This window comes from Cheilinus undulatus, linkage group 19 (genome assembly GCF_018320785.1).
Source record: "Cheilinus undulatus linkage group 19, ASM1832078v1, whole genome shotgun sequence".
Classification (NCBI taxonomy): domain Eukaryota; kingdom Metazoa; phylum Chordata; class Actinopteri; order Labriformes; family Labridae; genus Cheilinus; species Cheilinus undulatus.
Window position 1 is genome coordinate 30,909,425 of NC_054883.1, and position 25,190 is coordinate 30,934,614.

General features: G+C 41.5%; 1 protein-coding gene across 1 annotated transcript in view; it reads left to right on the forward strand.

Moving 5' to 3' along the window:
- adarb2 (adenosine deaminase RNA specific B2 (inactive)) overlaps window positions 1-25,190 on the forward strand; it is a 315,732-nt gene that overhangs the window by 183,905 nt on the left and 106,637 nt on the right. The window contains exons 2-3 of the mRNA XM_041813798.1: window positions 11,619-11,705; window positions 12,510-13,447. Of these exons, the coding sequence (XP_041669732.1) occupies window positions 11,619-11,705; window positions 12,510-13,447 (1,025 nt within the window). The remainder of the gene's footprint in view (window positions 1-11,618; window positions 11,706-12,509; window positions 13,448-25,190) is intronic.

Consider the following 25,190-nt stretch of genomic DNA (forward strand, 5'->3'; position numbering starts at 1 on the left):
CATTTTACAGCAAACATAGCTTTAGCATGTCTGCTAAAACACAAATACAAATTCTGACTCAAATACAATTATAACATCCTTCCTGTGCAGAAACTAGCTCTGTTAGGGGAGAGCCTGATGGGAAAAGCAACATCCTGTTATTCATTATCACTGGCTGGTTGATGTGAGCAGGTTTTGTTTTACACAACAGTCAATAAATATCGAACCCAGCAACAGAGAACATGAGAAAACACACCTCTTACCACAGCTTAGACAGGGTGCAGAAAATCCTGTGTAGATGGCAGACTTAGTGCTAGTGCGTGCATCTTCCTCTCTTAACCTATCCTCACTTTGTAGGCCTGCATGCTAGAGAATGACATTCTAAACATTCTGCTTTTTCACGTCTTTATTATATCCAAGAGTGTTCTTTGAACATACTTGTACATTTTTTTCTCCCTCGTCAGCGCAAGGATAAATCAACTTTTGCACATTTACCTTCACTGAACTCATTAAAATATCCACAAATGCACTAAAACAGTGTTTTTAAATGTGTGCATGCACTTCAATGCATCAGATATAATCAGATTATATGTTTATTGCTTGCACTTGTTCATCCCCATGATTATCATCTATTTCTTTAGTCCTCGTTTAACTCACTGAGGAAGAACCGTCTTTCACAATTAAGCCGAGGTATCGACAACAATAGAAAAAAGTAGCAATCATAGGGTAGCAACAAGGGCCAAAACATGGCTAAAACCAGAAAAAATACAATATTTAAAGTTAAAAGGAAGAATTAATGATACAATTTTAAAAAAGACAAATAAACAAAGCAATTAAAACCTTTAGAAAATGTACTTGATAAATCAAAGTTGTCATCTCAACATTGTTGATGTTGTCCACCTACCTGCATTCATGCGTCAGGTTATTGTGTACACCCGTTAGACTCTGTAGGATCCTAAAGAATCCTACAGTTGGGCACATGTTTAGGAGATTGAATGATTGAAGTCTGAAGAAAAAAGACATATTCACAATTACCATTTTATTAATTTGACAAACAGGAGCCTCGGTAGTGTGTGGAAGAACCACACACAGCCACAACAGCCTGGCTCCTCCTCCTCATGCTGGTCACCAGCCTGGTCACACACTGCTGTGGGACGGCATCTCATTCTTCAAACAGCATTTGTCGTAAGTCAGCGAAGTGTTTCTATGAGGTTGAGGTCAGGACTGCTGACAGGCCATTCCACCGTCTACATTCCCCTATTCTGGAGGTAGTCTCTGATAAACCCCGCTCTGTGGGGGCCAGCGTTGTCATCTTGGAGGATAGAGTTCAGTTCCAGACTGTGGAGATGGCCTACCAGAAGCTCAAAACAAGCTGTTTGGCACTGGCAGAGATTTGCCAGATTTTTCATGGGTGCAACCCACATATTCAGCTCTGCTGCTCATCCAACAAATGCATGTTCTTTAGAAATGTGGCACCATTTAAGGGGAAATAATCTGGCTTTTTTTATTTTTATTTTTTTTTTTTACAAGATGTATTGCAGAGAGGCATTGTTACAATGAAGAAAAAAATCAACCAAACGCAAAATTCCTTACTTTCTATGCTATGTTCAGTTAAATATTTGCTCTTATTCAGTTGACATTTGCTATTGTGCAGTATTGAATGTGAGGTTGTGGAATTATGTCCTCTAAGCTGCTATACTTATCGTGGTAGTTTCATTCGATAAGCTATTTGTGGTGTTAATGTAATGGTTACCATGGTGACCTATCTTGTGCTAAAAAAATGACGGTTTGAACCATAAGCTTTGGTAGTGTTGTTAAGGTGGGATTGCATGTGGACTGTCAAGTGCAGTCTGTGTGACAGGTTTCTCTAATACTGTAAAAATAATGTTGGGTTTGTAAAGCTTTGGCATACAGCAAATAAGCATAGGCCTAAATGTTTTAAATTATATATATATGAATATAACCTACATATTGACCTCTTCAATGCAAATCTGATGTATTAAAATAAGGGGTGGAATAAGACTTTGGCTGTCTGAGCCATGGGCGTAGCACGGGGGGGGGGAAGGTACTGATTACCCTGGACCACAGTAGGGAGGGGCCCTTGAGAAGCCTGCAATGAAAAATGTGTTTTTATTTATTTTTTCTTAGTAATCAGTGTTGTTATTGAATCAAAAGCAACTAAATGAATCAGTCAACAGACTGAAATTTGTATGAAATAGAGTAAAATACAATACTGGGGGCTCTGCTCTTTCTTAAAAAATGTCCAAATGGTGAAGTCCAGTGCTGCAAAATAATGCAGGTAAATTCAATGTAACCATAGTAAAATTATTGTTCATAAATGGGGAGAGTATGGTTCAAAAATACAATAAAATGCATAAATCTCCATTAAAAATAAAGCTACCAAGCCGAGTTAAGGGGGTCCCTGTGTAATATTCTTCCTAGGGCCCTAAAATCCCTAGCTATGCCCCTGGTCTGAGCCCACCCAGTTACTTTCTTATGGTGCTGAAACTACATGTTCATACTGACGTTTGCATTTTTTTTTTCGTGTCAGTTTTTGGGGGTGTGCATAGTCGATGCGCCAAACACATGAAGTATGTGTGGTAGCCATCATGCCTACATAAGTAAATAGCAAATAACAGCCTGTTTTGTGGCTGCTGGCTGAAGCAATCGACATGAGTGATTTGAAAATGTTTTGTATCTATGAGTCATTCTACCCATAATATAAAAAATAAGCCTTAAGTTTAAGAAACAGGAATGCCCTGTACAATTCTGCAGTTTGTTTTGCTTAGAGATGTTAAAAGTAACAGGATGCTGTTTAAAGAGCATTGTAGAAACAATGCATCCTCTCAGGTAGTGACTCTGGTTTTCATTCTGAGGCTTGCAAGAAGACAGAGAGAGAGAGAGAGCGAGTCAATGATTTCCCCCAGCGACGGTTTCACTGGTGTCTCTTGACGCTCATCTGACCCATCCGTTATGCTGAGCCAGGGGGAAATCTGATTGGGCTCATTACCTTCTCCTCAGAACTGATACAAGACGTGAAGGAGAGAAAGAAAGAGAGCGAGAGAGAGAGAGAGGGCTCATTATGAATGGACACCATCAGCAGTGTTGTCACTATCAGAGTGTATGGCCCTCTGCCAGTGCTCTCCTATCTCACCTGGCTCTCTCTCTCCTATGTGTGTATGTGTGCATGGGGGGGAACAGATGAGGCGGCGACTCTCTCCGCAGAGGGGGGACGGACACAGAGACGATTGGCATGCATTGTCTCATCACTCGGCTGGCTGCTGAATAAGAAGGGATGGATGACAGATAGTGTGAAGGGCGTGTGAGGTAACAGTGTCCACATCAGCGGTGTACGTGTGATGAACTCTGCAGCCGGAAGGATCTCTGCCCTCAACTTTGAGGAGGATTTAAAATCACCTCATTACTGATCTAAATGAAGCTCTGATGTCATGTCAGGTCTGTGGGAGGATGTTAGCACAAATATGACACCACAAAAACATAGTTTAACCTCTCTGTCTGCGTTGGAAGTCATTCAGGGTTTTTGTGTTTTCTGAAAGCATCTCTCTTGGTTTTTGCTTGAAGGATTTTTCAGGTGTGCTAACAGTCTGGTGGCCAGATGGACTTCCCCGAAAGCATCACAGCACTTCTGTTAACAGCTGACTGTGTTTGTAAGAGGAAAGGCTGTCAGAGTATTTGAATTCTGCCAGCTGTGAGGTCTGGCTTTGTATGAATGTTGGCCCGAAGTGGATGTGCATCAACACATTTTGTTATACCTGTGACCCAATGACAGCTAAGGCTAGAGGCAGTGTGTTTTCAGTTTATCTGTCCATCCATGCTTTGGAGGATTTCCTTCAAACTTTGCACAAATGCCCACTCTGACTCAAAACCGATAAGATTTTAGAAAAAGGTCAAGGTCATTTTTCCTGGTTTTCATCCTTTGCATGTGAACACAGTGTCTCAGAAATAATTTGAGAGATCTTCAAACTTTGAACATATCTGTGACCACTGTGACTCAAGATAAACTGATTACATTTTGGAGGTCATGGGTCAAAGTACAGTCATTGGGCCTCATCTTCATCCTTGGCTCATGAATAGGAAATCTCAAGATTTCATTTTTGGGGTCTTGGGTCAAAGGTCAGGGTCATTTAGGCTTCAAGTTTATCCCTTGCTCATGAAGGGGATATCTCAAGAAAACTTCAGGTACGTTGAATTAAGCTTTGCATGAATATCTACTCTGACTTGAGGATGATTGGGTTGGATTTTAGAGTTCAAGCATCCGGGTGTCTATGCCTATCCCTTGCTTGTGAAAAATATATTTAAAGAAGGCTTTGAGACTTTGCACAAATGTCCACTCTGGCCCAAGAGTGTGCTTGATCGATCATGAAGGTCAACACAAACTTATTAGTCCTCATTTTTATCCCTTTCCAATGAATGAGATTTCTCAAGAACACTGTGAGGGTTTTTTCAAGCCTTCCACAAATGTCCACTCTGACTCAAGGATGATCTGATTACATGATCAAGATCCAGGTCATCGGCCTCATGCTTCATCTTGCTCATAAACAAGTTATCTAATGAACACTTTTTCATTAAACTTAGCACAGTTATCAGCTCTTAATCCCTGATGAACTAAGCTGAGTTTTGGATGTCAAAGTCAAAAATCACTGGTCATCATGTTCACCCCTTGTTTGTAAACTTAATTTTTAGGAACACCTTAAGGGATTTTTTTTTTTTCAAATTTTGCACAAATTTTCATTCAGACTCAAAGAGGAAGTGATGAGATTTTGGGAGTCAAGGGTCAAGGACCTCGTGTTCATTCTTTCCTGAGATATGTACAAATTACATCACTACAGAGCCCATACAGTCATCACTGTACTCTCACTGTCCAGTGCTTTGTGGAGGCAAATACTTGCCAGGAAGTGGTTTGCAAATGAATACTGCTTGTGTTTTTGAGATTTCTATTTATATGTCCTGTTATAACCAGAGGTCTAAAAGTATCAAACGAACAGATTGATGTAACTTGGCTCATTAGTTTGAGCAATGGCAGCATGACATGGTGTGGTCTGGTCTATCACAGTCTTTTGGTAGATATCTTAGGTACATTTTGTACCCCTGAGAAGATAAACTTGTGATTTAATGATAAAAGATAAAAATGGCAGCCAGCCATTTGCTTTCCCTTCAAAATACTAGCAAAGCTCAGCCATAAAAAATTCATTTTCTCAAAATACGAGGACATCTTCTCATGATTTCTAGAAAAAATAACAAGTCTTTATTTTCTCATAACTTTTTTTCAAAATATTAAAACTTGATTCTCTAACAATTATGACTTAACTCTCTTGACTTAATGTGTTTGTTTTTCCTATTTAATGTATTTATTAACAAAAAAAAACATGTAATTACTTGTAATGTTCCTGTAATAACCACACTGTTTGATTCTAATTCTGGGTAACATAGAGGCAATGAGCTGATTTGATTCCATTCAAACATAACCTGCACAGATTTCTCTCTGGTGCACATATGAAGGAGGTCTACTGCTCATATAGCTCTTAGAGCTAGTCTTACACTTAAATCTAAAGGTTGGACAATGAATTAATAATTGCTTGCTCTAATTAGACTCTTTCTTATGAGTGAATTTGCATATAATTGACACCAAATTACAGTATTATTTCCTAGGAATTTTCTAATTAAAGCTCTCACATTTCCAGCAGGTAATTGGTGTCACTGAGGTTTGTTAGTTTAAAAAAAAGCCTTGATGTTAACACTGGTAAAAATCTTCAAATAAACCAGTTGAATTGTTGCTCTAGGGTCGGACTGAAAAAATCAATCCCATTTGAACGCCTGACACAAACGGCGTCAGACGTTACACTCCACTCACTCATAAATCAGACTGAAGAGTGTTTGATAAAGCTATCAGAGAGCGATCACTGCTGGCATTTGGAAGACGACCTCTAAACTGCTCTGCTTACCGCCTCTTGGTCAATTCAGCGGCGGAGTTATTGAAACATGATGATATTTTCACTTCCTGAGACATTTCAAATGAACAGGGGTCTATTCAAAGAGAAAAGAATTGTTTCTGAGGGGTTCTTTGAAATTATAAGAGACCTGAAGAGGTCTGAGAGAAGCTTTATTCTGACTGTGAACTCATCTAAATAAAAACGCTCTGAATACAGAAGAAAAGAATCCATTCAGGCTTTTACTCAGCTCAGTCATGTGTCCAACAGTCAGGATGGTGGGTAGAATTAGTTCCCCTCTGCATGGATTAAAAAAATAATGTTTTACCAAGGGAAATGTAAAATTGAAGTTTTTTGTGAACAATAACAAGAATATATCCATTAAGATGTATAGTAAGCATCCTAATATGTAAAATTAAGAGTTTTTTTTTTTTATAAGAGTAAAGTCATTGTAATTTGCAATAGAATTGAGCCGCAGTGGCTCACGCTGGTATTTTTTTTGCCCCTGCTCTGGGGTTAGTAGTATTGGTTTGGGCTGTCCATCCGTTGGTCCATGCCGGCCACTCTTTTGAATACAATAGGACCCTATGAAATCTCTTTTATTTTTTGCCAGATTAAATTTGTTTTCCCCAAATTACATTTTTCCATTTTAAGTTTTAGGAAATCCATTTTTTACATTTACTCTAATTTGACCATCAAAGGGTTTTCTGTTCATGTAAGTCAGGGGTGTCCAGACTTTTTCCACAGAGGGCCACATACAGAAATATATAAGGATGGTGGGGCCACTTTCATATTCCTCACCATGGTGATTTTAAAGTTAGTAAGACTAATCCAATATGGTAGCACTGCCTTGTGCTGAAACAAGATGTGCAATACAGTGAAGAGCAAGCTTCAAGCTTTAATGTGTGCCAGATTTCATTTTATCTCTAGATTTTGCTGCAGGCCAATCAAATTAATTTCGTGGACTAAAACTCTGACTAAAAATGTTCATCGACAGCCTTTTTTTCCATGACAAAAACTAGACTAAGACTAATAGAAATAGATCTGTGATGAATAAAACTGACTAAAACTAAGTTTAGTTTTCATCAAGATGACTAAAACTAGACTAAAATGTATTGTAGTTTTTGTCAGACATTCAAAATCTGTGATATTTCTCCACGGTGAGTAATCTGTCAAAGAACAATGCAGCTGTATCTATTCTGCCTGTCAGCTGTAGAAAGCCGGGACCCCAGGTTTGGCAGAGTGCAGAGAACACACTCCCATGATTTGGTACCGGATGGTGGCAAGAAAATAAATGCTTGGACTGAAAATAAAGACTAAAATATGAGGACTTATTATGGACAAAAACTAAGAAGGATAGAAATTATTAAAATGTGACTAAAACTTAAATGCATTTCATTTCAAGACTAACACTAAGACTAAAATTAAAAATAGCTGCCAAAATTTACACTTTTTGACACTGTAGCTAAAATCTATCTATTCATCCACTTTTTAGTATTTCAACCAGGATTTTAGGAGACAATGGTGTGGGGCCATGACTCTTCTAGGGTGGCAGTGAATCTTGTGAATTTTTACAGCTAATAAAGAGGCTTCATCTATGGCCTTTTGTTCTCTTTTAACAGTTTTCTCTTGTAGTAATTAATCAGAGGATTATAATTTGATTGGTTGATTACAGTTTTTACTTTTTGTCTTGCTTGACCTGATGATAAATACTTTGAATTATACAGATTTTCTTTTCTTAAAAAAAAAAAAAATTGGCATCAAAAGGTGACTACCTTGTCTTTAATGGATTTTTATATTCATAATAAAACATCCACTTTATATAAATGTTTTATTTCATAAATCTTCTAACCTGCAGCAGGTCACATGACCATATCTGGTTTTAACTTACACTAATCTCCACCAGAAAACTGTGTGACAGTCGTTATTTCCCGTTGTAGTGTTTACTTTTATTCCATAATTTATGGTGGCTAATGTGTCATTATTAACACTCTGTTTCTCCTCACTTGTTAATGTAACTCAGGATCATCAAATCACAGAAACAGAGAAGTTTACAGCAGCTTTATTCTCTGTAACTCCTGAAGGATTTACGAATTATCAAACAAATAACTAAAATCAGAGGCTGTTTCACTCAGCTAGAATTGAAAATCTTTTACCTGACCGCCTCTTTGCATTCTCTGTTTTATTAGTGGGTGCAAAAAGTTTTTAAAATTATACCCGCTAAAAAAAAAAAATGGTATTATTTCCTGTAAAGTGATATTAAAACAGACATTAGGGTATTGCGCAACGCAGCCCGCATGAACGTGAGAGACACAGTGGGAGTGTGCGAATCCATACGGATAAACAGATCCCACTCAGATAGAGAGGAACAAATGTTTCACCTGAAATGTTTTAAAGCGTTATCTCCTGTGGCTTGAGTGTCTGAAGCTCAGTCCAACAGTGCAGAGCATTTGTTTGTGCCACACTCAGGATGCGCAGCACAGCTCACGTGCACACAGGGATTTACTGCGGGGCATGAAAATTTAACGTTAGTGGGGCAAATTACACTATGGTGGTAACTTCATAAAAATGCTCACTCTGGCTTGATTCTAAAATTATACAATTTTGGAGGTCAAAGATCAAGGTCATTGGGCCTCATGTTGATTCCTTGCCTGTGAGATTTCCATGAACTGCTCTACCATTTTAACTGCCTTGGCCCTTCTTATTGAGCCACCACTGTACACCACTAACTGTCAAGTCTACCACCTTGCAGAGGCGTCCAGTGGAGTTTATATATGGTTTTATGGTTTATTTCCTTTCTACATACATTCACTTAGATTATCTGTTTACACTCAGCATGTGTCTCTGTGCCCACCAGGCCCTTTGAGTCTGCAGAAGCTGATGAGTGGGTGTTTCAGCCCTCTCAGCTAAATAGGATTATCAAATATACATCACAAGCATTTTACACATTTCATTTTTGGCAGCATAGACTCCTCTCATATTAATAAGCTGTAATTTTTTTGTCTGCTACTAAGAGGACAATAAATTCAAATGTACACAGAGATATTCTGGACAAACAGTCTCTCACCAGTAAATTTGCCCTTCGTAAACCCACCAGACAGCCATGTTGTTTCTCTGAAGTGGGGCTCCAGGGGCTTTTAAAAAACAATATAAACTGATTTGAAAACGGTCAGGATAATGACCCCGATGGCCGAGGGAGTCGTTCAGGGCCAAATCCTTGCTCGTGTTGGGCTTTAGTCTGTAATTAGGTCAGAATGTAAATGCTCGTATTGTGTTGTAGGCCAGTGAGGTCATTCTCAGCTCCAACTGTGATGTTCAGAGCACGCCCGTGTCAGAACCACTCATCAGAGCCATGAAGAGACCACTGGGGGGGCTGCACTCATTCACAACCTTACACTCTTATCACAACATGTTTATAGCACTGTAATGTGATGCAACATTTATGCTGGATTTAGCTCTCTGAGACACTCAAGCTCCAGGACTTTCACTGTCTAACCCTCCTAACACCTACAAGAACTCATTTTCTTCTTCCTCTCACTTTATCTCCTCCTGTCCTCCTCCTGTTTTCTCTCCCTCGCCTCTCTCTCTTATTGATCATTAGCTGATGTTGGGAACAGAGAGGGGGTGTAATTAAGGAGCCAGACTGGTCCGTCAATTCTGCTCAGAGCTGCGTGGAGGGTGCAGCAGAGCGGGCGATGGCTCTAATAGGGCTTCATACTGTAAACAACACGCACACCTGGACAGCAGCAGACCCCTGAGAGACGCAGGAGAGAGAAACTGTTGACAAGTTAGAGATGAGAGAGAGAAGTTTAACAGCAAAGATGTGTTTGTGGGGAAGACTTCAAATGTCTAAATACCAACTAACACAAAGTTTAGTTACTGACAACACATTGCTGCACGATTCCCCCTTTTTTTGTGTGTTTCATGAAAATATTATTAATTTAGAGCAAAGTATTTTGTTTACCAGCATGGCGGTACAGTGGTTAGCTCTGTTGCCTCACAGCCAGTAGGTTCCTGTTCAGATCCCTGTTTGACAGGGCCTTTCTGCATGTCCTTCCTGTAGTGTGGGATTTCTCCAGGTACTCAAGCGTCCTTCCACAGAGTCAGAGACATGCCCTTTGGGTTAACTGGTGACTCTAAATCGGTGGTTATCAACTGGTTGAGCATCAGTTTGGACCTATGGCACAAGACGCGACAAAGCAAAGAGATGGGAAAAAACATGCTCTAAATTAGTTTTTATGGACTTTTTGGCACAATGTTTGCTTCCAGTGTTCCACCTTCCTTCCAATGTTGCACCTGTGCGACCCTCTGAAAAGGGCTCTGTGACCCGCTTCAGGGTCCTGATCCACTAGTTGAAAACCACTAATCTGAATTCGCTGTGTGAGCATATGCAGGAATGTTTGTCCATATCTAAATGTTAGCCCTGAATGGCTGGTGACCAGTCCAGGGTGTACCCAGCCTCTCACCCAAAGGCAGCACAAATGCAGCAGTGTGTGATTGGCTCCACCCCCTCCAATAAACCAAAGTGGGATAAGCAATATGGATGTATGCATGTATGGATGTATGCATGGATGGATGCATGCATGCATGCATGGATGGATGGATGGGTGGATGCATGGATGGATGTATGTGTATGGATGGATGAAAAGTGGGATTTCTTTTTGTCCAAAAAAATCCATCTGATAGGGGTTGGGACTATACGCTGACTTTAGATTAAATTTTATAATCTGCCATATGTTCAAAACAATGCTAAACCCCTTGCATTTTAAAGCAAAAGCTACTTTGCAAAGAAACTGCAGTTCCATAAGTGTCCACCTGAGGCTGCCTCCAAAAGTTAAAACCCATAGAGCCCCATGTTAAAATGTCCAACCTTACTGCATAAATTAACATGCTTACAGATTGGTAGGGTTAGTTTTTCCCTTTATAGCTCATGCTTTTATTCCTGAAAACCTTATGGCTAAACTTTCACAGAAGTCACATGTCTGCACATTATGCTAAGGTTTAAAGAGACATAGATGAGGGAAATGTGGTTAGAAAATGGTTAGGTTTTAGCTGGTACATGTCTTTTCATCTGGCACTTTAAAAATATTTGGTTTGCTTGACAAACACTTAAAAATTAACAAGATAAGTCCAACAATATGTAACACAAGGTATAAGGTACAACACAATAAAAAGTATGGCAATGATACAAAACAATATGATACAATCGGTACGACTCAACGTGATACAATAGATGCAGAGTGAATCATCATGATTTGATCATTACAATACAGTGCCCCTTTTGTCCCATTAGGGAATTGTGCTAAATTGAAGCTGCCCATCAAAAGTAAAAACTGTTCAAACACACAACAACCAACACACCAACTTATAAATATAAACAGAGAAATTGATACTCGTCCTCTTCATTAACACAGTCCATACCTGGCACATGCACTGTAAGGCAACCAGTTTAACTCTTCCTCATGTTTGTACGTATGTGCTTACCTGTGTGTGTTGTGTGTGCATGTACACGCTGTGGTCCATGCAGAGTTGACACAGAGGAATCCTTCTATGCTTACCGGTGTTCATATATGCTCCCGCCATGTCCCTGTGTTGTTTTTACTCTGATCTGCTGCTTTAATCAATAAAACTATCAGTACATGTGTGTCTGTGCCCTCTTGTTGACTCTGCATGTCTCTTGTCTCTCCTCAGAGAAAGTCAGTATGCTGTCAGCATTGATCGCGCCTTTCAAGTACATCAGCCAGGGGACCAGCAGCACAGAGGACGAGGACAGTTTAAGTAAGCCGCTGCCTCCTTTCTCTTCTCTCCTCTTGTGTTCTAGCAGAAATCATCTCTCTCTCTGTCACACATTTTTCATTATTTGGGAAACTGGCTATTTGATAAAGAGCTTTGAAATCTGATCAGTCATAAATAAGTCATTAGAAAGGTATATGCATGCCTCATCTGGAGCTACAATCTGCTCCAACCCACCACTGAATGTCAGCACTTGATCTCAGCCTCCCACTCTGCCATTAGCATTCTTGCTGCGAGATCTGAATGCCGTATTTTTGTTCATTTCCCATCAGAAATGCAATACGCCACCACTTCCCCGTAACTAGGTTTGAAGAGCGTGTCACAGCTGCTCAGACTTTGCTCTCACAGAGGATAGAAGTGTGAAATAAAGCGCTGCTGCACACATTTTTATCCTTTCTTGGAATGATGTGATACCCACCCCCATTACAAATAGGATTGATGCTTTGCATTGGCCACAGGGACCCCGTGTTTCCCTCTGCACTGCACAAATTCAGAACCAATTTGGAGACAGATTACAGGATGATTTTGGCAGATAACATGGCCATTTTTCAGGGATTTGTATTTGGATTTTAAAAGACTTAAATATGGTGGAGCTGTGGTCTGAAGTGGGCTCAGGGAGATGATTGTAGATCTGTTCATTATCATTTCATTGTGTATCGAGTGTCTCAATCTGCCCTGTGAGATTTTCATTCTGTTCAGCTGATAAATGTGAGTCACACAGTAATGACTGCTTTCTTTCCTCTTGTATTTTATCACCGTGGAATATTTCTGTTTTTCTATTTATTGCAGGTACGAGCAGTGCAGAGGTAAAGGAGAACCGTAACATCGGGAACTTAGAGGATCGCTCTGCTGAGTCGCTCTTCTGCTCTGATTCAGCAAGAGGTGGGAGCTCAAGTCTGAAGAGGAAGCGGCCACTGGAGGAGGACAACAATGGTCACATGTGTCAGCTCCGCCTCATCTATAAGAAACTGTCATGGTCAGAAGCTCCAAAAAACGCCTTGGTGCAGTTAAACGAGCTGCGGCCGGGGTTGCAGTACCGCATGGTGTCTCAGACCGGCCCTGTCCATGCACCTGTCTTCTCCATCGCCGTGGAGGTGAACGGGCTGACCTTTGAGGGAACCGGTCCCACAAAGAAGAAAGCCAAGATGAGGGCTGCAGAGCTCGCTCTTAAGTCCTTCATCCAGTTCCCAAACGCCCCCCAAGCTCATCTGGCCATGGGAAACATCTCCAATCCCTCAGCCGACTTCACCTCAGACCAAGCTGACTTCCCTGAAACGCTCTTTAAAGAGTTCGAAACCTCGCCATGCTCAGACGGCTTCTCGCTTTGCAGCTCAGCGGCAGAGAGCGAGCTGCTGTCCAGTGAACTGCTAAGACATGGACGGCTGCTCCGCCACACCCTGGACCTGATGGTACAGGCTCAGCAGAGACTGGGGGGGATAGTTCCAGAGCCAGAAGCCCCTAGGAGCCCTGTGGCTCTGCTCAATGAGCTCCGGCCAGGGCTGAGATACGCCTGCCTGTCAGAGCGAGCTGAAGGCCGGCGGCTGCGTAGCTTTGTGATGGCTGTGCGTGTGGACGGGCGGATATTCGAGGGCTGTGGTCGCAGCAAGAAGGTGGCCAAAAACCAGGCAGCTCAGTGTGCTCTTCAGGCCCTCTTCAACATCAGGACTGCCCCTGAGGGCCCGACAGGCCTCAAAGCCAGCAGGAAGAGCTGTCCTCATTTACCCCAGGTGAGCACACAGACACATACACACACAGCGCCTGTCTACCGCTGAGCTTCTTTGGCAGCTCCTCCACTTCCTACAGGGGCCTGTAATGACCAAAACAGCAGGCGTGTAGCGAGAAGCCAAACGCCTTCCAACAAGTAATTAAGGAGGAGAGGAGATAGGAGGTAAAAAGAGTGAGGACGAATGGAGAAATGGTGGCAGAGCTGATAAAGACATGTGTGAGCAAGCTGGCATTTAAATGTGTCAGAATCTCCTGTATCTAGTAAAAAACAGCCGTGAACCAATGTGTTTGCACGTGATAGCTGGTGCATCTGTGTGTCTCCAGCAAAGCTTGAGTCTGGAGTAAACAATATGTGTTTGTGGTTCTGTTTAAATAGAAAAGCATGTAAATGAAGCTAATTATTGTCCTTGTGCCTCTGACACAAGAAATATCTGCTTCACCCCCCAAATGAGTTTTTTTTGGGTGTTTGCAGAGCTGTAATTGGGTGAGTTTTGTAATTTTGCAGGATCTCCTGTTTCCTCATGTGTGGCATCACTGTGTCTACAAACATTAATTCAATCTGTGGCCCAAAGGAGATAGAAAAGCAAAGAGCAAATCGACAAACAAACCAGCCAGCACAATCCCGTGCTCATTTACCCAAATATGTAAATGGCAATCAGAGTGAGGAAACAAGTTTTTGGAGAAACTTGAGGAAATTGGAGCCTAAAGACACGGAGGTTGGATCGGCTGCACTTGTTGACAACAATTTAAAACTTCATTTCAGCTGAAGAATTTTAATCTAAAGTAAAAATGCCCTGAGTAGATAGTCACACTGATTTTAAGTTTTTCTGCCTCAGCAACAGCCAAGGGTAGAGAAAATATATTTTCAGGTTTGTCCATTAATCTGTTTGCCGATATATTTATATATTCAGGTTTTGTACACATCCACAAGGACTCAGGGTTAAAGAGATGTAATTCTTATTCTCAAAGGCCACAGTGAGCTTGGTTACCATTAGAAATATACTAGGAATATGCAGTAGGAAAGGGTGTATTTATTGTATTTGTCTGACTGAAACTGGACTTTTAAGATCCATTTGGCTGACAGAAATCTTAGAAAGTCAAGTTTCTCAAAATCAGACAAACACGCCTAAAAAAATGTAGGCTGCGGAGCTCATCAATGTGCCATTACCACCCTTAAATTCAGATGCAGAATATTTTTTTAGAGTCTTTCAAAAACATTTTTTTTTGAAACATGAGCTATTGTGCAGCTTAGAATATTTGCTAATCCTTACTAACAGAGGTTGCAGACAGCCTAGTGGTTAAGTAACGCCCCATGCACTCAGGAAGCCCTGGTTAAAGTCTGGACTGTGGCTTATTTCCTGCATGTCATGCCCCACTCTCTTAGTGCTGTTTCTGACTCTTTCCACTGTCCTACATCTATAATAAAGGCATAAAAAGCCCCAGAATAATTCTTTAGGGGATATAAAACAACTGCTGGCTGCTGACCTTTGACCCCAACATCTTGAGGGACATTAGCTGCATTCTAAACAAGTAAACATTTGTTAGTTAAGTAAGATAAAACATAGTTCCCTCAATTTTTCAAGAAACTTTGGCTTGAAGGCCAGAGCTGGACACAAAGCCATTTCCGTCCACAGCAACAAGTGTGACTCCCTCAGCACAGCAGGCTTTTACACTTCAAACAGACCCGAACTAGGTGTAGACGTTCTGAGCATGCTGAACTGAATCCATTTTCAGCCTCTGATACTGCCTAAAATGCTGATAATGGTTGTTGTTACTGAGTATGCCCGTCGTTGTACAATTCTGTGAACACAAAAACTAGCCCCAAAAATGTGCAAGTGGTTACCTTTAGTGTGGAGATGGCAGAGTATAGCTGATCAAAGGTAACTAGTCAGTCCTTCACACTTACCCGCAATTTCCACATAGGCTACCAGAGAATTGACTGCGGAGCAAATCGCTCCCTCTCTAGTCAATCAGAGCAGTTCCACTGCCCGCACTCTAGTCCAACACCACTCCACTGCACTTCACTGAGGATAGGCTACAGGTCTATTTTTAGCACTGGCCGCTGCCAAACCACATCAACTCCCGTCGATCAGAAAGCTCGAAACAAGAGGTCAAAAGCGTACAATATCCAGTTCTTTCAAAATGCAACACAATGCACAGACTCCCGATCATAAATCACAACATCAACATTACGTCTCACTCTGCAGCGAGAGCAAAGGGTCACTCAGAGGTCAGTGGGTCACAGAGCTAGAACGGCACCATTGACAAGAAAAGGTTAACTTTTGAGGACAATAGCCAGATATTTTAGATAAAACCACACTTCCTTTAACCTTTAACTTCCTAATGTAGACACAATGGCGAAAGCAATAAAATCACTGACCTATACCGGAAAGGATGATAAATTAACCCAAAGAGTAAAATCGTCCGACATCCTATTCCTGCGTGAACTTGCAGTTCTACCGTGATCTCTGCTCTCTGATCAGGGCTGCGTGCCTTGACAAGTGTTTACCTTTGTTTAAGCAAAACTGTAGCACTGCGGAGCGTGGCACAGATGTTGTATGTGGAAATTGAGGGTTAGGTACAGTACATATAAGCACTTCTTAAAATTTTGGCAGCCAAAAGGCAGGATCACTGCAACCCCACATTGTTCTATTTTTATGAGGGCAAAATCTCAAGAAAAGCTGGAGAGATTTTTTTTACTAGTTTTTTATTTGTTTCTTTGTTTTATGGGCCTTAAAGACTGATGTCATGGTTGCTATAGCTGAAAATCTTGACCTTCTTCTACAACTCTTGTAGAAACTTAGCGTTATTAGAGCATGATTGCAAATCTGTCTGTATATTTTAATCTTGTTTAGCTGCTCAAGTGACTGAAAACTGTCATCTGAAGGTGAAATTTCCCTGCTCAGTCTTAATACAGCGCTAAGACCAAGCAGAGCCTCACAGTTGTGAATGCAAAAAAGAAGCTGTACACATCCAAAGCGTCCTTTCCCTGAAGTCTTTCCTTGAAGCCTTCCGTTTATACACAAACACACACTGCTCTGTTCATCCTATAGGGGGTGTGTATTTAGGGTGTGTGTTGTATTAACAGTCTCTTCCAGCCTTGAGGAAATAAACTGGCACTGGTGTCCTTCCCCAGAGCTCGACATCAACCCGACAAACCTGCACATGTTTGCCTGCAAGAAACTTTCTCTTTTTCTCCCCGCTGCCACGCTGTCTAAAAGGATTTTAAGAGGATTTGCCGCACCCGTTTAGTTCCAGAAAGCACTCGCTTGTGGAATTTCTTGAAAGTCAGCCGTGATGTCTGCCAGCCTCGAGAGGCGTTTTATTTTCACTGGGAAAGGACAAAAGCACACATACAATATGTGTGTGTAAATAAACATGTGGCCAGGCTTGTGTTAGAGTGAGGGATGTGTTTCATTTTTGAACTGCCATGTAAATGAAGCTCACGCACACTCCCTCGCTCCACGCTCAGATGTGAGTCTGTCCTCCTGCCAGGCTCTGATTGCGTGGACTCTGTTTGAATACACTGCAGATGTGAGGCGTGATGTTTGGGGGAGGGAGGGCTGTCAGCTGTAGACTATAAACATTGTGGTGTTATGCCAAGTTTATGCACCATTGCTGTCATTTATATTTTCACAGAATTTCCTCTGGCTGCACCTGTTGCAGGAAACAGCTTTCTTGAAAAGATTTTAAAGGGATCGTTGGAGATATTTAAAGTGAGGTTGTGTGATGTACTTGTTAACAGGATGATAGCCACAAGGTTCTGCTCAGTGTGACCCCTTTAACCCTTAGAGTAAATTGCTTGGTAACTGTACTTGTTTTTCCCTGTGAAAGTTCTGTGGTTGTGCCTTTCTAAATATGTTGTTCATGTATTCATAGCTCTTATAGAACATTTTCTAGAACTTTGCAGACTTCCCAGGGTCTCTGAGGACAGTGTTGTTGTATACAATAACTCTTTTTTTCCTCTGAAAGCTGACTATTTTGCTGTTTGTTTGCTACCCTCAATGTCTCCGTAGCCCTAAAGGACGCTGTTCTAGCTAGCCCTTCTGTGGCTAGGAACTTCTGTGGCTTTTCGGGGTCTTTAAAGAATAAAACCACGGTGTTGGATCTGATAATAAGCGTCTTCTTATCCATTTTTAATCCATTTTCAATCATGTACTTAGGCTTTCTATGGTAGGTAGCGCCATATTTGTTGAGGGCAATGTTTATGTGCAATGCATCATGGGAAGGGCTGTCATCCAGTTGCAAGATGTTGTGTCTCTACTGCTCAAAGGAATGGCACAAATGAATCTAACTGCAAAAAAAGTGCATGGATTTTTTTGTATATATATATATATATATATGTAGATATTTTGAAAACCGTTAGTCACAGAATATTTATTACCTCTGCGAAGGAGGCTATGTGATCCGGTGGGTTTGTTAGTTTGTCAGAAATGGCATAAGGATGAACTGATTAGATTTTGGGAGTGATACGGATCACTGTCTGGATCCAGGAATTTTTTAAAGGATTCTTTGCTATTGGGAGATAGGGCTAATGGCGGAGGTCTGTGTTGTTGCCACTTTACACCAGGAGATGGCAGACATGAGTAACTTTAATCCCAGCAGCATTTTGGGTGTGTTTCTATTTAGTTTTGGAGTTTATAGAGTTTGAAAGACGCACGCCCAGCCAAGGAGATGAGTCGGAGCGTAACAGAGAGAAAGACAGCGTATTGTAGCGAGAATACTCACAATGCTGGGAGGAATAGAGGAATATTCACCCTCTGCCATGACTTCCAGTCGTCCAGTGAGACCATGGGTGAGACTGTCAGTGCATCTGTTGGCACCGGCAGGCAATGCTTCCACCATGACAGTCCACCCATAGTGAAGCCAATGCTTTGCCTCACCATGTTTCCACCCCACCAGGGAGGGAATAATTGGCGAATGCCGTGGTTGGGTGCTCATGGGGACGGATCCAGGAATTTTTTAAAGGATTCCTCACTACTGGGAGATACAGCTAATGGTGGAGGTCTGCGCTTTTTCACTGTTTTGTTAGGGTTAGGGTAAAATATCACCTAATTACTAAAGAATAGCCACAATATTATGAGGAATTATTTGATGATTAAAACATTATTATAAGGTAAATACTTTCTTAATATATCTAAGTTATTACTTGGTAAAATGACAACTTATTACTAGGTAATTACCGCTTTATTATTAAGAAATTACTATATTATTATAACTATTACCACTTATTACTATACAACTACTATGTTATTAGGGCCCACTAGAATAAAATGCTACCCTAATATCTAAGAGTAACAAGTTAGAAATGCCATGAATATATGCAGACTTATGTTGTCTTTTTATGAAATTACAAACTCTACAAACTTAAAACCTATCACAACCAGTCAGTACTAAAACTGTAACACAAACTACTGAGTGGAATTAGTGCTTTCACAGGAGGAACATAGGTTTTGTAAATCACCAGCTTGGCTATGAGCCATGGGAAAGTATTACAAAAAACCTGGTCTGAGTGGAGTTATTGAAATGACACAATTTTGTGTTAAAGTCTGCATCAAGCCAGCATGTAGATGATTATTGAACAGGAAGGCCGCCCATGAGGGGGGAATAAAGGGGGGCACTTTCTTGGGCCAAGCCAAACTGGGGCCTCATGGATGTTGAAAAAATCATGTTCTATATTTCATCTTTAACCTGAATAATAACATCTCTTGTCAAAACAACAAAAATGTTGATCTAAAGTTACACTTGAGTATTTTTTTAATCCTGTGTCAGAGGGGTCCTCAGAAGGGGAAAACAATCCAAAATATTTAAGTCCAGTATTCAAGTACAAAATAAAAAAAAATACATGTATACTTATGCAACCATAAATATGTTCTTAAAAATACATACAGTCACAATTAATCAGATGTTTAAGTACTATGCCATATGTGATGGGAACTTTGCATAGTTGCATTTTTTTCTTAAGAAAAGTCAGGTAAATTAAAATCCATCATCTTACCTTTGCAGAGTTGCATGGTAGAACCTCTATGTCTGATTTAGAAAGCTTAAAGAGTTGTTACTTGCAGAGTGTTATTTTCAGCTGCACTTCTGTCACTCTTTTTTACGCTCATATCTTTATTTTTAATCATGTGCATTGGAACTAAATTTTAAAAGGGGAAATTGGAAGATTTGGTCAAAATCCAAGCCATTGCCATATGTAGCTTGGATGCAATTTTCTAAAACCAAAATACACATAAGGCTTTTTCTGTCCAGAGTTTTTAAAATCAATCTGGATACAATCTGGATATGCATAAAAATATATTCAATCTGGCAGTCTGAAGCAGGCATGGTTGTAATATCATCTCTATTTTGGTACATAAACTTAATCCAACCAACTGTTTTTAAAAAGTTCTGACTTTACTAAGCTGTTGTACCGTTATTTACTCCAGTTTTTATTCAAATGACTCCTGGCTAAGAAGGCATTGGGTCATTTTTGCTCTTATTCCAGGCCTCTGGATCGATTAGTCTCCTTTATTACAGACCTACAGGGTGAAGCAGCAGCAACTCTATGCAGGGTCAGAGGTGAAGCGCAGGGTCAGCTCACTCTGATAGTTATTTACTAGAAGCTGTGGTGATGTGCAGAAGAGAAAACAAATATTTGAAAATGTAAATTGGGAAATGCAAAAGTACATTGTAGAGAAAGGTGAGTTAGACAGGGATTCTGAAGTAAGCACAAGGAAGAGGAGCAGCATTAGTCCATCAGGTAAATCTGGAATCCATCTCCTCTTGAATTAAATATTTACACCAACAGAAAATGAATGCTGCAGCCTTCCCCACACATACACAAGTTGAAAAACAGCAAGAGTGACACCACAAGCATACAAGTTCACATCTATACATGCAACAGACTCTTTCCTGCAGCCACCTCCTCCTACGCTTGAGTCTGTGCTATCATCTTTAACAGTCAGGCCAGAAATAAAGCATTTTCGAACCACTGTGTGTTTGACTTTAAAGAGATGATTGTCTTCCAGCGAGAACTTTACATTTTTCATTTAACCTTTATTCATCCAGGGAAATCAAAGGAGAGAGCAATCCACAGAGGCATGTTGCCTTAAACTAATTTTACTCTATTTACTTCTAGCTGAAAGATGTGGGGAAAAAAAGGTTGCAACTCGAGGAGATGATGCAGCATTTCAATAGCAAATACTTTGTACTTCAGTTTCAGCTTGCCTGTCTTTTAGTTGCATGAATCTTGTAGCCTACGTTACGGCTAAGCACAGTAAACATGCATTACTTGCTGTGAGTGCAATTTTTGCAGCAGAAAAACACAAGAGGATCAAGACTTTGGGGCCCCTCTGTGGTCAGCAACTTATTTAAGAAAGAGCAAATTTCCTTCTTGATGTTGTTTGAATAACTTCTAAGCTGGCATCAAGACAAGGTTTTCCTTAGACAAAACGATCACTAAACCTTCTCTCTCCTCCAGCATAAACACCACCATTGCAACCAGCTGGTTGTTTGCAACTTCGTTATTTGCATGACCAACGGTCTTTTTCTCTGGGCTCTGAGGCATTCAGTGGCCATCCAAACACATGCCATTTATTCTAAAACCAGCTTTTGGCCACTTGGCCAACTGAATCTCTGGCAATACTGCCGATTTGAACTTCACACACCTTCAGAGGTCCCCTTCTCAAGCAGTCTTGTTGTGTAATGAAACTTTGGTCATAACTGGATTTAAGGGATTGCAAACAAATTTTGGAGGGTGGAAGGAGTGCTGGATCTAACTACAACAGATTCCCCTACTTTTCTAGCATGTTGATCCAGTCTTATGAATTAGTGGAGCAGTGTTGACAGCTTGTTACAATTTTACAGTATTACAGTTTTATGATTTTATCCAAAGCAATGCACATCTGAGAGTAAGCAGAACACAAACAAGGATTCAGTAAGAAGGGAACAGCATTGATAAGCACTACAAACTGCTTCAAGTCCAATCAGACACAGGTGCTGCCGTGCAGTGCTTGAGACAATGCATGTCAAATATATAAGCATTTTTAATTGTTATATCATTCAAGGCACTTACAAAAAGCAGAGCAGAAATCTAACAAAAAAACCCAATGGCAAATATAAACAACATATGAAGAAAAGAGGTTTTAAACAGTACATACAGTATATTTACTGTAGGTCTATAAACAAAAATAAACCACATAAACAAAAGATTTTTAAAATAGGTTTCAGAAATTGACAGTAATGGTATTTAAATATATGAGCAAAGCTGCATAATTTGAGTAAAAAATGGAAGTCAAGAATGGTTGTAGAGCAATGAGACCACATTTCAGCTGTAAATAATATATAAACACAGTAATGTGAAATGAACCAAAACTATCATAAAAATATATCAATAACAACATAAATGAAGTGGAATATGAAGTGAATCAGGTTGAATATAGAAAGGGTGTATTAGTGCAAAAAAGGTAAAAGTTATAGCAGTGACTGTTGAGTGGTCATCAGAGTAACTCTGGGACTGTTGAGTGGTCATCAGAGTGACTCTGGGACTGTTGAGTGGTCATCAGAGTGACTCTGGGACTGTTGAGTGGTCATCAGAGTGACTCTGGGGCTGTTGAGTGGTCTTCAGCGTGATTCTGGGACTGTTGAGTGGTCTTCAGCGTGATTCTGGGACTGTTGAGTGGTTATCAGAGTAACTCTGGGACTGTTGAGTGGTTATCAGAGTAACTCTGGGACTGCTGAGTGGGCATCAGAGTGACTCTGTGACTGTTGAGTGGTCATCAGAGTGACTCTGGGACTGTTGAGTGGTCATCAGAGTGACTCTGGGACTGTTGAGTGGTCATCAGAGTAACTCTGGGACTGTTGAGTGGTCATCAGAGTGACTCTGGGACTGTTGAGTGGTCATCAGAGTGACTCTGGGACTGTTGAGTGGTCATCAGAGTGACTCTTGGACTGTTGAGTGGTCATCAGAGTGACTCTGGGGCTGTTGAGTGGTTATCAGTGTGACTCTTGGACTGTTGAGTGGTCTTCAGAGTGATTTTGGGACTGTTGAGTGGTATTCAGAGTGATTTTGGGACTGTTGAGTGGTCATCAGAGTGACTCTGGGACTGTTGAGTGGTTATCAGAGTGACTCTTGGACTGTTGAGTGGTCATCAGAGTGACTCTTGGACTGTTGAGTGGTCATCAGAGTGACTCTGGGGCTGTTGGGTGGTTATCAGTGTGACTCTTGGACTGTTGAGTGGTCTTCAGAGTGATTTTGGGACTGTTGAGTGGTCATCAGAGTGACTCTGGGACTGTTCAGTGGTTATCAGAGTGACTCTTGGACTGTTGAGTGGTCATCAGAGTAACTCTGGGACTGTTGAGTGGTCATCAGAGGGACTCTGGGACTGTTGAGTGGTCATCAGAGTGACTCTGGGACTGTTGAGTGGTCATCAGAGTAACTCTGGGGCTGTTGAGTGGTTATCAGTGTGATTCTTGGACTGTTGAGTGGTCTTCAGAGTGATTTTGGGACTGCTGAGTGGTCATCAGAGTGACTCTGGGACTGTTGAGTGGTTATCAGAGTGACTCTTGGACTGTTGAGTGGTCATCAGAGTAACTCTGGGACTGTTGAGTGGTCATCAGAGTAACTCTGGGACTGCTGAGTGGTCATCAGAGTAACTCTGGGACTGTAAAGTGGTCATCAAAGAAACTCTGGGACTGTTGAGTGGTCATTACAGTAACTCTGGGACTGTTGAGCGGTCATCAGAGTAACTCTGGGACTGTTGAGTGGTCATCAGAGTAACTCTGGGACTGTTGAGTGGTCATCAGAATAACTCTGGGATTGTTGAGTGGTCATCAGAGTAACTCTTGGACTGTTGAGTGGTTATCAGAGTAACTCTGGGACTGTTGATTGGTCATCAGAGTAACTCTGGGACTGTTGAGTGGTCATCAGAGTAACTCTGGGACTGTTGAGTGGTCATTACAGTAACTCTGGGACTGTTGAGTGGTCATTACAGTAACTCTGGGACTGTTGAGTGGTTATCAGAGTGACTCTGGGACTGTTGAGTGGTCATCAGAGTAACTCTGGGACTGTTGAGTGGTCATCAGAGTGACTCTGGGACTGTTGAGTGGTCATCAGAGTGACTAGGGGACTGTTGAGTGGTCATCAGATCAACTCTGGGACTGTTGAGTGGTCATCAGAGTAACTGTGGGACTGTTGAGTGGTCATCAGAGTAACTCTGGGATTGTTGAGTGGTCATCAGAGTGACTCTTGGACTGTTGAGTGGTTATCAGAGTAACTCTGGGACTGTTGAGTGGTCATCAGAGTAACTCTGGGACTGTTGAGTGGTCATCAGAGTGACTCTGGGACTGTTGAGTGGTCATCAGAGTGACTCTGGGGCTGTTGAGTGGTTATCAGTGTGACTCTTGGACTGTTGAGTGGTCTTCAGAGTGATTTTGGGACTGCAGAGTGGTCATCAGAGTGACTCTGGGACTGTTGAGTGGTTATCAGAGTGACTCTTGGACTGTTGAGTGGTCATCAGAGTAACTCTGGGACTGTTGAGTGGTCATCAGAGTGACTCTGGGACGGCTGAGTGGTCATCAGAGTGACTCTGGGACTGTTGAGTGGTTATCAGAGTGACTCTTGGACTGTTGAGTGGTCATCAGAGTAACTCTGGGACTGTTGAGTGGTCATCAGAGTGACTCTGGGACTGTTGAGTGGTCATCAGAGTGACTCTGGGACTGTTGAGTGGTCATCAGAGTGACTCTGGGACTGTTGAATGGTCATCAGAGTGACTCTGGGGCTGTTGAGTGGTCATCAGTGTGACTCTTGGACTGTTGAGTGGTCTTCAGAGTGATTTTGGGACTGTTGAGTGGTTATCAGAGTGACTCTTGGACTGTTGAGTGGTCATCAGAGTAATTCTGGGGCTGTTGAGTGGTCTTCAGCGTGATTCTGGGACTGTTGAGTGGTCTTCAGAGTGATTCTGGGACTGTTGAGTGGTTATCAGAGTAACTCTGGGACTGTTGAGTGGTTATCAGAGTAACTCTGGGACTGCTGAGTGGGCATCAGAGTGACTCTGTGACTGTTGAGTGGTCATCAGAGTGACTCTGGGACTGTTGAGTGGTCATCATAGTGACTCTGGGACTGTTGAGTGGTTATCAGAGTAACTCTGGGACTGTTGAGTGGTTATCAGAGTAACTCTGGGACTGCTGAGTGGGCATCAGAGTGACTCTGTGACTGTTGAGTGGTCATCAGAGTGACTCTGGGACTGTTGAGTGGTCATCATAGTGACTCTGGGACTGTTGAGTGGTCATCAGAGTAACTCTGGGACTGTTGAGTGGTTATCAGTGTGACTCTTGGACTGTTGAGTGGTGTTCAGAGTGATTTTGGGACTGTTGAGTGGTATTCAGAGTGATTTTGGGACTGTTGAGTGGTCATCAGAGTGACTCTGGGACTGTTGAGTGGTTATCAGAGTGACTCTTGGACTGTTGAGTGGTCATCAGAGTGACTCTGGGACTGTTGAGTGGTCATCAGAGTGACTCTGGGGCTGTTGGGTGGTTATCAGTGTGACTCTTGGACTGTTGAGTGGTCTTCAGAGTGATTTTGGGACTGTTGAGTGGTCATCAGAGTGACTCTGGGACTGTTCAGTGGTTATCAGAGTGACTCTTGGACTGCTGAGTGGTCATCAGAGTAACTCTGGGACTGTTGAGTGGTCATCAGAGTGACTCTGGGACTGTTGAGTGGTCATCAGAGTGACTCTGGGACTGTTGAGTGGTCATCAGAGTGAC